The sequence below is a fragment of the Bombina bombina genome, chromosome 1 (genome assembly GCF_027579735.1).
Source record: "Bombina bombina isolate aBomBom1 chromosome 1, aBomBom1.pri, whole genome shotgun sequence".
Lineage (NCBI taxonomy): Eukaryota > Metazoa > Chordata > Amphibia > Anura > Bombinatoridae > Bombina > Bombina bombina.
Genome location: NC_069499.1, coordinates 495687936 through 495706106, shown reverse-complemented (window position 1 = coordinate 495706106; position 18171 = coordinate 495687936). Strand labels below are relative to the sequence as shown.

Below are 18171 nucleotides of genomic sequence, written 5' to 3'. Positions count from 1 at the left end.
TCTAGTCACAGCCCGCCCGATCGCACCATTGAAGTGAATGTAACTTGCTCCCACTACCAGATCAGAGCGGAAGCAAGCTGCATTCACTTCAATGGTGCGATCGGAAGGCTGTGACTAGACAGCGCGCCCATGAAGCGCATTTTAAAAACAAGGCCCGCTCAGTAGAACCTTGAGAGGAGTCCAACTTTGGGATAAGAAATCAGGAAATGCTTTCAATGTATAAAGGTGTCGTTAAGATAATGCTATATAATTCTGCACTATGTGCAGAATTATATATCATTATTTTGAATTTTTTACTGTCCCTTTAAACTCCAATTTAGGGTAGATTTAATTGATTTGTCTTCCCATAGAGAACGCTTCCCACTGTGACACACTGCAAAGGTGAATCCTTCCCAAAGCTAAATTATAACACAATAACTCAAGACTGAAGCTCTTACCGTTTCACCATGTTCTATAAAGACCAGAAACAAACAGGTTGATTTTATTACAAATGAAAAGCTTGGGAACCTTTATTTCTAGGAAATTATCCAATAAATGAAATGTAGATTACTGTAAATACATTGTGCAACACACACTGAAGACCAAACTTAACAGTTCTTCATGAGAATGCAACGATATCCTGCTAGTAGAAGAATAGTTATTTTTTACCTACTGTAGTATACTGGTCATTAAATGGTTCTGTGTCAAAATTAACAATTTGTTCCAAATTTATATTAGTATAAATCAAAATCAAAACCTATTGTGAAGTGTGGCTTACCTGAGTAAGAAGAATATTGTCAAACAGTTGCTGGGTTTCTGCCTGATCCTTTGCGATATCAGCATTAGCATTCATCCCAAAGATCTCAGGAGATGGGTTCAGTGGAAGATTCTTGGTATACTCAATGTAGTGGTTGTACTAGAATTTAAAAATGCAATGTTAAAAAGGTCAAATCTATAGTATCTAATAATGAGCATGTGACTAGCTTAAAGCCACCATTGTGTATACCTGTAGATTTATTTCTATACAACCTTTGAGAAACATGATCAATGTACATTCACAAGTATCACTACTTTCTACTAGTGAGTAAAGATAAGTGTGCATATACTATTTTATAATGAGTGTGTATACCATTTTACCGTCTCTTAGTGTAAGATTGTGAACTAATTGATACTTAAAGGGACAGTGCACTATAAAATAGTTTTTCCTTTAATGTATTTCCAAAAACTTGTTATATCAGTTGCTGAGTATAACATATATGATAAATAGTTTATTTATGTTTATTTGTGTATATGAAATAACTGATTTGGATCTTTGAAACCAAAATCCATTAAAATGGGTTGAGCTTGCAGGTAAAATTAGATTACTTTCTGCACACACACATGCTTCCTTAATTTTTCACTGTCTGTACCAAAGCCCAATACTTGGGGCCAGATGATCTAAAGCCCTGCAACTCTGGCAAGATTATCTAAGACGTCTCATCAGCAATGTTCCCTCTAATTTTTTTTCTTTGTGTGCAATCATTTTTTTCTGAGTGTGGGCTTGATACTGTGTACCCGATCGGTACTGTGTGCAGCACTGAGCGAGTAGAGAAGAATAGCTAAAATATTTAACCTTAGAGTAAATTTTCACCAGTTATCATGTTATTAGTATATTTTCAGCCACCACAACCAAAAATAAAACACAGAATGTCTTGAATTATTTTTTGTGAAATTATTTTAATGTAGTATGTTCTATTTTTTTCTGATCCATAACCTCTGAATGATAGCAACTGGGTCTATCAATACTATAGCAAATACCTAATATACTTAATAGTAACACATTTTTTTACTCATAAATATGGAAAAACATTAGTTGAACATTTTAATGATTTTTTTACTGGATTTGTACTATCAGTCTGATAGAAAAGTGCTTGAGTGCGGTGTAGACTCCTAAGGAACAGGGCGAGAGTGTGGTACAGTTTCTCTAGAGTCACAGGGAACAAAGCCTAAGTGCCACATAGGTTCTCCAGACTGTGTTAATGTCATCCTCATCATCTTCTTCACCCCAACTCCTCTTGTGTGCTGTATTCTTCTCTCTTCTGTCTTTGGAACTTCTCCAGTGCATGTACACTTTATCAAGGTTAACAGAGTCACACTGAAGAAGACTTTGTAAACATCAGCATATCAAGATGTTTCTCTTCTAGTCTGTTCCTCGATTTGGTTTTAATATTATTCATAAGGCTGAATCCCCTTTTGCAATCTGTACTGGATGCCTGAAATGTTGCACAGATATCCACAAGCTGAGATACCATACAGTGATCAGCATCATTTTGAAGAGTGAAATTGACCAGGTCTTGAAATGTTTTAAATGTTCCAGATTTTATTTTCTCTAAATATTTATAATCATTGTATTGGCCAACAACATAATCAATAATATCAGCCGCTCCTTCTCTATCTTCAAATTTTAACACATGCTTATATTTTTCAACAAGCCTTTCTACTTTTTCTACTCCAAAGTTGAAACTCAGTAGTTTGGCATCAGGGGTCATCACAACAAATTCAAAGCATTCCCATTCCTTTAATTCATTTTCAGGGAATCTTTTTCTCATATGATCACAAACAAGGGAAATAAACTGCAAAATAGGTTGTTGGTTGAATGGTGTTTCTTTTTTATATAGGAAAATTAGATTCCTCACTGTGCTACTCCAATACACAGCTTCACATAGGTACTGATCTTTTATCTTCCGAATCTTGTCAATTGCAAGCTGTATTGCTTCTATGGTAGTCAGACTACTTTTCTGTAAGGACTTGCACAAGTCTGCAAGATCACCAAGAACATCATTTAACACAGCCAGAGAAATGTGGTAGTTGTGGTCAGACAAGCAGTATTTTGCAATTGGATCATTCTCCTCTTTTTTCGTGTTCAAAATACTTAAGAAGTGGATGATAATTGCGCATTAGTGCAGCAAGAGCAAAGTGCTTTGACAGCCATCATACTTCATTGATTGATTTAAATGATACCACATCACACTGGGCAACTGAGGCAATTTCATGTAATTTTCCTTTTCTTGTTGAAGATCGGCAGAACCAGCCATAGACAGTTCTCAATAATGTTTCAATTTCTTTTATTAAAGGCACTTCTTTCCAGGCATCACCTATGCCTAAATCTTCACAGTGGGCAACGCAATGTTGTTCAACCAAGTGTGGAACATATTTCTTAAGCCGTGTTGCAACACCATTATTCTTGCCCAACATTACACCATCAGAGGTAAACATAACCATTATACAGGAGAGACTGTGAGACGGCTGCGGTTCAGGATTTAAAGGGAAAGTATTCACGCATATTGTACACCATTTGTATGTGTTTATTTTGTTTATTCTCTCTTGTATAATATGGATTGTAATACTATAAATCATTGGAGGACAGCTAGACAGTCCAAATACAATGATATTTTTGGTAAAACAGAAAGTTCAAATAATGAATGGGAGTCCATGATTCTGAAATTACAAAAATTTTATTCTAAAGAAGCTAAAAAATGGTGGGAAGTAACTTTCCTAAGTAGAAATCTTAATGAAAGCATTTGATGAAAAAATAGGAGACAAAAAACATCAGAAATACCTGAGGGATAGTGAAGATTTCCAAGCAGGTACTCAATATGTACAAAAAAAAAAACCTTCAAATACTATTAATACACATAACACAAGAGGGAGAGTTAATAATAGGATTAATAATTGGATCATTTCACATCACAAAGAAAAAAATGAAAATTATACACAGAATGAGTATCACACAAATTAACACTATAGAGATAAAAACACTTCTAATCACATCACAAAAAGTTAATTATATGCACAATAATCACAATTGGAGAAATTATGAAAGGGATCAGAGACAGAGATCACAACACAAAGAATATCCACAAAGAAACACCTATTCCAATGTTTCTCAATATAGACAGTATAACTATAATTCTGGATATAAATATCCTAATTATAATTCTGGACATAGAAATCAGAGGGATTATTATCCTGATTATACACACAACAAACACTATACACCAAAGACACCACAAGAAAATTACTCAGGATATAGGAGACAAGAATCTCCTTTTTCAAAGGGAGAAACAAAAGAGAGACACAAAGTAGAAACCAGGGAATCACGACAACAGAACACATATCACAAAGAGGATCAACAAGGACACAGGGAGAAACAGTCACACAGGGAAATTTGGACACATCCGAACAGATATTCTCCCATCAAGACAGATTAAACACAAAAAAGAGAGGAAGAACACCCAGTTTAGGGGAAACAGAGGAGGAAGAGGGCAATCAAAGAAAAAGGAGACAATAACACAAGGGATCTATAATCTATCCTCTAAGAACATAAGTGAAGAGGAAAAATCAGTTTTTATCCAAAGGGTTGAAATTTATCCCCACACAGAGGGTTAATTCTTTTCAATTGTTTGTTGATGCTCAAAAGTATATAAGGAATCTAACAGCCAAACTATTTTTTGCTAAACAACCTACCATACAGTATAACCCTATCCAAACAACTGAAAATCTTAGAAGTAATTTTAAAAATCCTTCTAGATTTTATCCTAGTCATGTTAAAGGCCCTAATATAGAGGTTTTCAATAGGTTGATAATGAAAGATATAGATACCTTATCCAGCAAAACCAATAATAAGAAATATTATAATTTGACTAAAGGAAGAATTAGACATTTTAACAACTCTGAACAAAAGAGAAGATATTGTCATCAAGGAGGCAGACAAGGGGGGAGGAGTGGTCATTTTAAATAGAGAATATTATATGGAAGAAGCCAATAGAATTTTAGGAGATTCCAACACATATTATTTTGAATAAAAATCCCAAAAATGAATTTACATCCACTCTCCATATATTACTTTTAGAAGCACATAATCAGAACTTAATAACTAAAGATGAATTTGATTTTTTTATTCAAGATAGATTCAAGAACACCAATTTTTTTTTTTTTACCTAAATTACACAAACATGCGACAAAACCCCCGGGGAGGCCCATTATTAGTGGGATAGACTCATTAACAGCAAATTTGTCAGCTTTCATAGATTTTTTTCTACAACCCTATGCACAGAAAGCCAGATCACATCTGAGAGACACTAAACATGTCCTACAAATTATGCATAATGTAATATGGCAATAAGAATTTATATGGGCCACTATGGATGTGACCTCTTTATATTCAATAATAGATCTCAAAAAAGGGATAGAGGCCGTCAAATTGAAGTTATCTGAAGATAAGGATTTGCAGCCAAAATTGCTAGATTTTCTCATTAGAGCAATTGAATTTATTTTATATCACAATTTCTTTTGGTTTGACAATTCTTATTATCTACAGATTTGTGGAATGGCCATGGGCACCAGGTTTGCACCAAGTTATGCCAATATCTATATGGATTATTTTGAGACTAAATATGTATGGCAAAACACAAAACTTGGTGCAGACCTGGTGTCCTGGCATAGATATATAGATGATATCATTTGTATATGGAAGGGGGGGGGGGGGACAAAATTGATTTAGTTTGTGAATGATAACAATCAACATGTGAAATTAACTCCAGAATTCAATAAACAAGAAATACATTTCTTAGATTTAACTCTTTATCTCAATAAAAATGTAGTACAAAGCAAAACATTTTTCAAGCAGTGTGATACGAACACCTATATAAAACAAGACAGTTGCCATCATTCTAATTGGTTAAAGTCAGTACCTAAAAGTCAATTTCTCAGAATTCGTAGAAATTGTAGTAAAATAGAAGATTATGAGCAACAATCTGAGATTCTTAAGGAAAGATTTATACAAAAAGGATATGACCATAAAATCTTAGAACATGACAGAAAGGAGGTTAAAAATAAAATAAGATCAAATTTATTAGCAAATAACAAAAAAGAATCCTCATCTTTCAGTAACTTCCCTAAATTTGTGACCACATTTAACACAGAATATAGAACAGTCAAAAAAATTATTGAAAAACATTGGCACATTATAAAAGAAGATGAACATCTGGGACCTATAGTACCTACTAAACCTATAGTAATTTATAGAAAGGGACAACATTTTAAACAGAGATTAGCACCTTCATTAATAAAGGGTATCGCCCCCAAAAAAACACTACAAATAAGTAATCTAACTGTTTTTTTCACCTGTGGAAAATGTAAAGGCTGTAACTATACTAAAAGAACACATAAAACATTTAATTCCACGGTTACTGGTAAAAAATATGAGATTAAAGAGTTTATTAAATGTAAGAGTTAAAATGTTATATACTTGTTGCAATGTGGCTGCAAAATCCAATATTTAGGACAAACGTCCAGGTTTCTAAAAACAAGAATTATGGAACATCAAAATAAAATAGAGAAAAATCATCAAGATCATGGAGTGCCACTATATTGCAGCAACTGTAAACAATTTACAAAGGAGTCTTTCTTGTGGATAGGGATAGAACAGGTAAAACTTCATTGGAGAGGGGGTAATCTAGCGCAACAGCTAGACCAAAGAAAATTGAAATGGATACACATGCTTAAAACATATGCACAATGGGGTCTTAATAAAGACACAAAGATTGCTGCATTTGTGTAAGAACAGAAATAATAACTGAAATGGACACAAATGTGCTACAAATAAATATACCAAATGTGATACATCAATAATGACAATTTGCAATGGTAATCACATGTAACGAGTGTCTAATGTTGTAGATATAGCTGAAATGTAATTTTGTGTGTATAATATTTTTGCAATTTCTTACATTTTTACAGTAATTTCATCAGATAGATTTTTACTATATAGTTTTTACATTTAATGAGTTTTGGGATCTCAAAATATACACTAAACCAAAAATATTTAGTTAGGTATATGAAATATATTCATTTAGTGTATAAATATCATTGTCCCTTTAAATTCTGATCTGGCAAAGATTAAAAATAGATATAGTTTTATATCCATCTTAAATGACATAAGATGTGACATCATCTTGTCAATCCTGCGTGAATAATGATTGTTTTTATACCTTAGCTAAGTTTATAGCTTTGGGAAATGAAATATCTTTATTATTTTGTATAAACACCGGGCAATTATAACAAAGATAGATTTTGACTTTATACCTGTATTTATTGTAGATGTTTCACAAGATAAGATTAGTGAATATCACTCTTTAATTCACTTCCAATTTTGTGAATAACGATTGTTTCTTTTATTTTTTACTCTGTTTACATATAAGAATGACGTAGGTAGCTTAAAAACAGAGGCACTCGCTATTGGATACCTAAATCATGTGATTGACAGAGTCTGATCGTTACCAAAATGACATCCATCTCTATTGGATAACTGAAACCATGTGACATAGATCGGACCTGAATGGGAACTGATAACACAGAACAACTCGAAAGGGAACTACAAATCGGCGAAATAGCGATTCCAAGAAGTATAAGATAAATCAAATGTTTTAATGTGTTTTTTAGAATGTTTCATGTTAGATTAAATGAATTGTTAAGTTTGATATATACTTAGAAAGATAATTATTTTAACGTGTGTAAGCCTGTTTCTCCTCCAATGGGGCCTCAGGTATCGTTACCATTTATGTATATAAAGACCGCCTGTGCAGCGGTAAGGTATGCTTTCTGGTATGTAAAGCACTTTATATTTTTATTGCTCTTGATAAAGACAGCTGGGTCCGTGGAAACGCGTTGAGCTTAATAAAATACAGTTTTTTATTGAAAAATCTGTGGAATCGTTTATTTGCAACAGGAGTGAGCCGGCTACTTGGAATATTTACTGTGAGTAGATATACACCTTATTTCAGATGCTTCAGTTTGATGTCTCAGCACTGTCCCCTGTATCTAGAAATTGAGGATAACTGAGGAGGAAAAAGTAAAAAAGAAGCAGACAGCAAAGAACCAGCGCCTCTATCAAGCACACCATATCCATACACACAGTATTCAGGAGAGACTGTAAGAAGGCTGCGGTTCAGGATTTAAAGGAAAGTATTCACCATATTGTACACCATTTGTATGTGTTAATTTTCTTTAAATCTAACTCATAGGTGCTGTAGAAGTTGGTAATTGCAGAGGTAACAGTTTCTGCATTGCCAGCTATCAGTTTTACTATTCCACCAAACACTGTTTTGTAGGTTGTAGTTGATGCCACTCTGTATTTAAAGTAAATAATTAGCATCTTGCTCACTGAGATATCAGTGCTTTCATCAATAATCAGTGTATGAAATTTCGCATTGTGAACTTCATCCATTATTTCTTCTCTTATGATAGAGCTGATGGAGTTGAGGAATTCAAAAGCATAATTCTTGCTTCTCCAGCTATCTGGAATCTTGACATAACGAGCCATGTGGTCATGAATTTCTTGCACTGATAGCATAGAACTGTTCAGTTTCACAGCCAGAAGTACATCTCTTATAAGAATTTTTATTTCATTAGCATTTGCACGTTGGCGTTCAGCCAAGGCCAATCTATCCGCTTTCTCTTTGGCTGTTTCAGTTAACATGCCACGCAATCCAAACAGAGATTTGCTAGCAGAATTCTTTTCCCTAAGAGCTTGCACAGCAGACAAATGTATCTTGGTTGCTAGATGACGCTTCATTTAATTAAGTTTCCATCCGTCATCCCAGGTCTTACCAGTAGAGAAAGCAGTAGCAAGTTTCCTTCAGCGCATACTGTACAGATCGCGCCAACATCAGGTTTATATGTAAATATCTCCCCAAGTCGAATGCGAATCTTCTTTACTGATGTGTGTTAATCACTTTCAACCATTTCGGCTAACCAAGCTTTCTTGAAAGTTGAACGGCTTTTTTTCTCAAACGCTGGCACTGGAAGTGGTGGAACTGGTGCTCTACTTCATTCCTTAGGGGTAGTATATCTATTTTTGAATATATCAAACATTTTTTTCTAGTTATAAAAAAACTGAATTTATGCTTACCTGATAAATTACTTTCTCCAACGGTGTGTCCGGTCCACGGCGTCATCCTTACTTGTGGGAATATCTCTTCCCCAACAGATAATGGCAAAGAGTCCCAGCAAAGCTGGCCATATAGTCCCTCCTAGGCTCCGCCCACCCCAGTCATTCGACCGACGGACAGGAGGAAAAATATAGGAGAAACCATATGGTACCGTGGTGACTGTAGTTAGAGAAAATAATTCATCAGACCTGATTAAAAAACCAGGGCGGGCCGTGGACCGGACACACCGTTGGAGAAAGTAATTTATCAGGTAAGCATAAATTCTGTTTTCTCCAACATTGGTGTGTCCGGTCCACGGCGTCATCCTTACTTGTGGGAACCAATACCAAAGCTTTAGGACACGGATGAAGGGAGGGAGCAAATCAGGTTACCTAAACGGAAGGCACCACGGCTTGCAAAACCTTTCTCCCAAAAATAGCCTCCGAAGAAGCAAAAGTATCAAATTTGTAAAATTTGGCAAAAGTGTGCAGTGAAGACCAAGTCGCTGCCTTACATATCTGGTCAACAGAAGCCTCGTTCTTGAAGGCCCATGTGGAAGCCACAGCCCTAGTGGAGTGAGCTGTGATTCTTTCAGGAGGCTGCCGTCCGGCAGTCTCATAAGCCAATCGGATGATGCTTTTAAGCCAAAAGGAAAGAGAGGTAGAAGTCGCTTTTTGACCTCTCCTTTTACCAGAATAGACAACAAACAAAGAAGATGTTTGTCTGAAATCTTTTGTAGCCTCTAAATAGAATTTTAGAGCACGGACTACGTCCAAATTGTGTAACAAACGTTCCTTCTTTGAAACTGGATTCGGACATAAAGAAGGTACAACTATCTCCTGGTTAATATTCTTGTTAGAAACAACCTTTGGAAGAAAACCAGGCTTAGTACGCAAAACCACCTTATCTGCATGGAACACCAGATAGGGCGGAGAACACTGCAGAGCAGATAACTCTGAAACTCTTCTAGCAGAAGAAATAACTACATTTAAACACCAAAAAACTCTTAACCATCTCTGTGGAGATGTTGCCTGTGCAACGGCAAAGAGAATGACTGGGGTGGGCGGAGCCTAGGAGGGACTATATGGCCAGCTTTGCTGGGACTCTTTGCCATTTCCTGTTGGGGAAGAGATATTCCCACAAGTAAGGATGACGCCGTGGACCGGACACACCAATGTTGGAGAAATTTACTTAGAATTAATGACAATGAATATATTTATATATACTGTGTATGTATATATATATATATATTCAAAAAGTATGCACTCATCCTCAGTTGCCAATGTGCTAACAAAGTAATGCAATATCCCAAAGTCAGAATTTCTTCAGGACTTCTTCAAATAAGAAGAAAAAACAAATCCAGCGAGCCGTCTTCAAAAGGAAAAAAGATTTATTCTCGGAGGTACACACAAAAACAACAATATAGGGGGTAAAACCTGAAAAATAGTAAATGAGCTAAATGCTATGACACAAAGCTCCTGCCGGTCTTGCGCGTTTCGGCTGTAAGAAAAAATCCTTATTCATAGACCATGTTGCAATATCCGGTTTAACCCTTATATAGCCCTCAAGGCTCCATAAGGCTTAGCAGCTGAGTGTAATAGCGCAATAAGTGCCACTGAGAGAACTGACAAGTAACCCTTGAGCTGTCATTATTGTAATCTGATTACATTATCATTATTTTAGCGAAAGTCAACTCACCTAAATCTAGTACTTATTGCACTAAGCACAGTAAATCTACACATTCCTAATTTGGTAGCCCTATAATTAATTTATTAATATAATATTGTCTATTGTGAGTCAAAAGGGTTTTATATACAATTTATTTCTCCCTTTCTTGAGATAATCTGCGCTTAGCCATATTGCCAGTGAAACGCGTAAGACCGTCAGGAGCTTTGTGTCATAGCATTTAGCTCATTTACTATTTTTCAGGTTTTACCCCCTATATTATTGTTTTTGTGTGTACCTCTGAGAATAAATCTTTTTTCCTTTTGAAGATGGCTCGCTGGGTTTGTTTTTTCTTCATGTTTTGCTGTATTTGAGTTCCAGCTGGAGCATCATCGTGGAGGAGGCGGCTGTTTGTGGAGGATGCTGACAGCGTCTGACATCATCAGGAGTGGACACGGGCCAACAGCATGCATAGCACTACAGACCGCGATCAGAGCCGCACATAGTGGTGTCCCTGGAGAGGAAAGGGATACAGCTGATCACGGCAATCACTACACGGAGGGCTTAACGGTGAACCAACAGATCGCAGGAGAAGCTACCAAATGATTTGGTGAGATTGCTGCCTGATTGTTCAAACTAACCAGTTAAATGTAAGGTTCATATGTTGTAGCCATAAGTGTACTGGAAAGCATGATTGATTGATTTATTTACCTGTAGTGCTTGCTATTATTCAAGCCCTAACTCTGGACTTACGAGTCAAACAGAAGAGTCTATGGACTTAGGCTTGGAGCCCACGAGCAGAGGATTGCTCTCTGTTGAATCTTGTTCTTCAAATAAGAAACAACCTTTATTCCAATATTATTAAGCTCATGACGTTTCGGGCACCGATCCGGTCCCTTTGTCAAATAATTTTGTCAGGACAAAACATACATGTTTTGTTCTGAAGAAATCATTTGACAAAGGGACTGGACCGGTGCCAGAAACATCATGAGCTTTTTAATATTGGAATAAAGGTTGTTTCTTATTTGAAGAACAAGAGCTTTTTAATATTGGAACTTGATTACATTCTTATTTGAAGTCCATTGAGTGCTTTCTGACTTTGGGCTATATATATATATATATATATATATATATATATATATATATATATATATATATATATATATATATATTGATATATCTAAAAACAATAACATAGCCCTACATAGTGTAATATTTATGTAACCTTTTTTTAATTGCGGTTTCATAATATTTTTCTTTAAACATTCCTAGGTTTAGTTTCATCTTAGTGCTTTGATTAATTCAGGTGGAACACTGCTAGCTGCTAAATGTTCGCTGCACATATATGACGTTTGTCATTAGCTCACCTGATGTGATCAGCCATCTCCCAGTAGTGCATTACTGCTCCTTCAACAAAGGGTACCAAGAGAATAAAGCAAATTTGCTAATACAAGTAAATTGGAAGGATATAAATGCTGTATCTGAATCATGAGAAAAATAATTTTCTGTTTTATGCCCTTTTTAAATGTATTTATTACACGCCAATGAATTTTTATTCATACAGTCATTTATTTTTTTATTTTCCTTTAAAGTTTAAAATATGGTAAATTATTTAGACACTCTATAAATGAATATGCAACCCCTCTCCCTTTCCTAAACACTTAAAGGGCCAGTCTACTCCAGAATTGTTATAGTTTAAAAATATAAATAATCCCTTTATTACATAATCCCCAGTTTTGCATAACCAACACAGTTATATTAATATACTTTTTACCTCTGATTCACTGTATCTAAGCCTCTGCAGACTGCCCCCTTATTTCTGTTCTATTTATTTAAGGACTTGCATTTTAGCCAATCAATGCCTTCTCATAAGTAACTCCATGGGCGTGAGCACAATCTTATCTATATGGCACACATGAACTAACACCCTCTAGCTGTGAAAAAGTCAAATGCATTTAGATAAAATGCAGCCTTTAAAGATGTAGAAATCAGTTTATCCGATTACTTAGGTTTACCTTTCAACACAGGATACCAAGATAACAACTACACACTGAGAACTTGCTGCAACACTATACAGTGGTCACTCACAAGCTTACCATTGCATACCTTTACAGTGACCACATACTGACCACTATATAATGTATATAAATATACATATATATAAAATATATATATATATATATATATATATATATATATATATATATAATATACATATATATATATATATATAATATACATAAATATATATATATATATATATATATATATACTGTATATATACAGGGAGTGCAGAATTATTAGGCAAGTTGTATTTTTGAGGATTAATTTTATTATTGAACAACAACCATGTTCTCAATGAACCCAAAAAACTCATTAATATCAAAGCTGAATAGTTTTGGAAGTAGTTTTTAGTTTGTTTTTAGTTATAGCTATTTTAGGGGGATATCTGTGTGTGCAGGTGACTATTACTGTGCATAATTATTAGGCAACTTAACAAAAAACAAATATATACCCTTTTCAATTATTTATTTTTACCAGTGAAACCAATAAAACATCTCAACATTCACAAATATACATTTCTGACATTCAAAAACAAAACAAAAACAAATCAGTGACCAATATAGCCACCTTTCTTTGCAAGGACACTCAAAAGCCTGCCATCCATGGATTCTGTCAGTGTTTTGATCTGTTCACCATCAACATTGCGTGCAGCAGCAACCACAGCCTCCCAGACACTGTTCAGAGAGGTGTACTGTTTTCCCTCCTTGTAAATCTCACATTTGATGATGGACCACAGGTTCTCAATGGGGTTCAGATCAGGTGAACAAGGAGGCCATGTCATTAGATTTTTTTCTTTTATACCCTTTCTTGCCAGCCACGCTGTGGAGTACTTGGACGCATGTGATGGAGCATTGTCCTGCATGAAAATCATGTTTTTCTTGAAGGATGCAGACTTCTTCCTGTACCACTGCTTGAAGAAGGTGTCTTCCAGAAACTGGCAGTAGGACTGGGAGTTGAGCTTGACTCCATCCTCAACCCGAAAAGGCCCCACAAGCTCATCTTTGATGATACCAGCCCAAACCAGTACTCCACCTCCACCATGCTGGCGTCTGAGTCGGACTGGAGCTATCTGCCCTTTACCAATCCAGCTACGGGCCCATCCATCTGGCCCATCAAGACTCACTCTCATTTCATCAGTCCATAAAACCTTAGAAAAATCAGTCTTGAGATATTTCTTGGCCCAGTCTTGATGTTTCAGCTTGTGTGTCTTGTTCAGTGGTGGTCGTCTTTCAGCCTTTCTTACCTTGGCCATGTCTCTGAGTATTGCACACCTTGTGCTTTTAGGCACTCCAGTGATGTTGCAGCTCTGAAATATGGCCAAACTGGTGGCAAGTGGCATCTTGGCAGCTGCACGCTTGACTTTTCTCAGTTCATGGGCAGTTATTTTGCGCCTTGGTTTTTCCACACGCTTCTTGCGACCCTGTTGACTATTTTGAATGAAACGCTTGATTGTTCGATGATCACGCTTCAGAAGCTTTGCAATTTTAAGAGTGCTGCATCCCTCTGCAAGATATCTCACTATTTTTGACTTTTCTGAGCCTGTCAAGTCCTTCTTTTGACCCATTTTGCCAAAGGAAAGGAAGTTGCCTAATAATTATGCACACCTGATATAGGGTGTTGATGTCATTAGACCACACCCCTTCTCATTACAGAGATGCACATCACCTAATATGCTTAATTGGTAGTAGGCTTTCGAGCCTATACAGCTTGGAGTAAGACAACATGCATAAAGAGGATGATGTGGTCAAAATACTAATTTGCCTAATAATTCTGCACTCCCTGTATATACACATATATATATATATATATAGATATATATATATATATATATAATTACGGTATATATATATATATATATATATATATATAATTATTTATAATATATATATTATACAGTATATATATATATATATATATATATATAGCCCAAAGTCAGAAAACACTCAATGGACTTCAAATAAGAATGTAATCAAGTTCCAATATACACTGTATATATATATATATATATATATATATATATATATATATATATATAAAATATATATTATATATTATATATACAATATGTAACATACTATAAGGGGAAACATATTCTAGAACAAAAGGATATTTTCTAAGTAGGGCTTGCTAACATACTGCCTAATCATGAGGAGGCACCATAACTCACCTTCTCACAATGACAGCTTCTGTCAGAAAGCACTAAGCTGTTGTTGATATGCTGTTACCATGGGGATGACAGCTTCTCTTACTCTGCCTTGTTACTAAGCCATGACCGTAGCCGCACATAGGATAATCACCATGCATGATGTCACTGGCTGGCAGGGGTGCATGCTGCATCTTGACAATCGAGCGCTCAGCACAGGAGACAGGAGACAGATATTTTAGCCTCCGGTGTTGCACGGCCTGATGTGCTAGCTGTGCAACACCGAGAGGGAAGGTGTGCGGCCGCCCTCTGGCGCACCTTAGGGGGAACAGTGCTCATCAGTATGGTGAGATCCTTCAAATAATTTTAGAAAGGCAAATTATGGACTAGATTACGAGTGGAGTGCTAAATTGCGCTTCCATAGGCTCCAACGGGAGCCTCGTTGTCATGCTGTGATACACGACAGAGAACATAGCGCAGCGAAGGGGATAAGTCACGCAGCAATAGCCAGCAAATTTTAAATATATATGAATATATACATATATATATTTATGTGTTTATACACATATTAACACATCATTATATATGTATATAAGCATATACATATATATTTATAGGAATAATACAGTCCCTATAGACCTTTTCAGTGCTGTTTTTTTTTACACCACATATCCAAACACTTTTACGCCTTAAAATTGCTTTGTGCGGTTTGGGACACTTTTGGGGCAATTGGGGGACATTTTTTAAATTAACCAGAGTGCTAATTGCTAACGCGAGCTCACGGTAGCATTAACCAGCCACTTGTAATGGCTGGTTATTTAACGTGCGCCTGTAAATGGACAAATTTGCCCATTTACGGGAGCACGTTAATTTAGCAATCCGCTTGTAATCTAGCCCTATATGGGGTTCTGCGTATAAAGGAGACACATAAATTGCTGTATAAACGCTAAAAAAAAAAAGAACCTAAAGTTTGTGCGATTTCTCTCCATGCCGCTAAGTTTTTGATCATCAGGCTCTTACAGAGAACAATGGCAAATTAACATTTTATTATTTATCTCTCTTACACCTCACTGGGAGTATAATTGCTTGTAAATAGCCTATACTTAAGCAAAGAAATGTTCAGTATAGATAAGGATACCACAGGCTAAATCAGCTTTTTCAAATGCTGAAAAAAGAATAAAGGAGCTATTTATAAACAATAATTACATTTACCAGTAAAAGAAGTCTGCAGGGAACTTGTTGCATGGGTGGACATATAAATTGAAGTACAGACGATGTACAACAGAAAGGGATGATTTGTTTCATTTGTACTTTATTTTACATGTACAGCAATTCAAAAGTATTCATTGTATGGAGGAGAAATGTCACATTTGGGTCATTTATGAAGTGGTTTTAGATGTATATTGGAGCTGACATTACTAATCTGGGGTATTTTAGAAAAATATGTATCTAATGGTTTTAAACATAAAATCACCGTTAGAGTTTATGGATATTTTTTGTAGATAAATCACTTGATAAGTTTATCTAAAGGATTGTAATCGACCCCTTGGTGCCAAATATTACCCTTAAAGCATTGTATCCTTAACGCTGCTTACAGGAATTGAAACAAATCATTTGTTATCACCTATATTAATTATTGTGCCCCAAAAACAATAACATTCACAGAAACATTTGCTTGTATCTCAGAATACTAGTTAATATGAAGTATTTTTAATTTTAGGTTGCTAAAACCTTAAGGCAACTCCAGATAAAAAAAAGCCTTCAAAACATCTGGTGATGACTGATGAGATGTATAAGACTAAGAGGCCCATTTATAAAGCTCTGAAAGGAGCTTGAGGGCCCGTGTTTCTGGTGAGCCTGCAGGCTCGCCAGAAACAGCACTTAAGAAGCAGCGGTCTAAAGACCGTTGCTCCATAACCCAGGCGGACAGGAATCGCCACAATTCAACCCGATCGAGTACGATCGGGTTGATTGACACCCCCCCTAGTTAGTTAATAGTTAATGGAACAAAATGATGTTACATTTTATATGTTAGACTGGAAAATTCTATATAAATATATATACAATTCTCCTTTTCCGCAAGCTTTTTTTCTAATAATGTATTATGCCAGAGGGTGTCACATTGTTCTTGCTTCCTACATCGGTTTCAAATGTACCTATTGGCCTTATATAGCTGAGACTTTGTGTGCTTTATTATGATGTTGTCTCTGGGATTTTGAGCCATTTCTGCATAAATTATTTTTTCTGGTTGCCTGTTTGGTGAACATACTTCTAAGGGTGCACCATTTATTGTGACATGATTGACCTCCTTTCTGGGCTTTACCCTTCCTTTGCCCCTGATTTGATACCTTGACTGCTGTTTTGGTTTTGAAGTCTGCCTGTCCCTAACTATTCTTTTGCCTTGTGATTTGGGTCAAGTTGCTTTGTTTGTGTAGGACCCAGCCTCCCAGACTACTCTTCTGCTACCTTCACTGAATGCTAACCACTATATCAGCATCAGGTACCTGTCACTATTATGTCTGATAATAATAACAATAGTAATCCAGCTGTGGATTACTTAAGAGGTTTTATCCTCTGGGTGGAGAAACTGTCTATCCAGTCATTGCTCAGTCTTGCCTGAACTGGCAGTCTGTGAGCCTGATGCAGATAATAAAGGCCACCTAGGTGGGTTTTAAAATGCTTTATTAAAAATGAAATTCCTAGTATAATGACACTAATGTTATCTAAAACTTGGCTTTGAAGTAAACCATTTCGACTAGTAGCAGATAACAGAGACATGTAACATCATGCAATTGATATGCAATGGTGAAAGGCTGCTACTGAGTAGAGAAGGACTGGCAGTTTTTGGCTAAGGGAGCCAGTACAACCCAGTGGATCCAGTATACCAACCCACCCCTTTTAAAATGTTTATTTTATATTATTTGGGGGGGGGGGACAATTAATAAAGTGAAACACATGGAAAATAATAAAGTAAGGCTAGTATTACAGATTTCTTACTGTTGAGAAATGCATTGGCAGCTGCTCCTTGATTATCATGTGGCCCCTTCTGCATCACTTATGCAGGGCAACCTACAGTTATAGTAACCCTGGGCTTCTGTGTAACATAGGCAGCAAACCACTGCTGAGCTGTACAGTAACTTGCACTGTTATTTGTTATGCACAGCTTTGTTAATGAGCGGGCCAGTGTAGTTGCAGATATATATTAACCACCCATACATAAATAGAAATCATATAGAAGCACATATGCTGTCTGTAGTGAAATGCATTCCATGGTCTTATTTTATATATATATATATATATATATATATATATATATATATATATATATATATATATATATATATATATATA

General features: G+C 35.8%; 1 protein-coding gene across 1 annotated transcript in view; it reads right to left on the bottom strand.

The window, feature by feature from the left end:
• DNAH7 (dynein axonemal heavy chain 7) overlaps positions 1 to 18171 on the bottom strand; it is a 784664-nt gene that overhangs the window by 95057 nt on the left and 671436 nt on the right. Inside the window, exon 58 of the mRNA XM_053698573.1 lies at positions 758 to 895. Within this exon, the coding sequence (XP_053554548.1) occupies positions 758 to 895 (138 nt within the window). The remainder of the gene's footprint in view (positions 1 to 757; positions 896 to 18171) is intronic.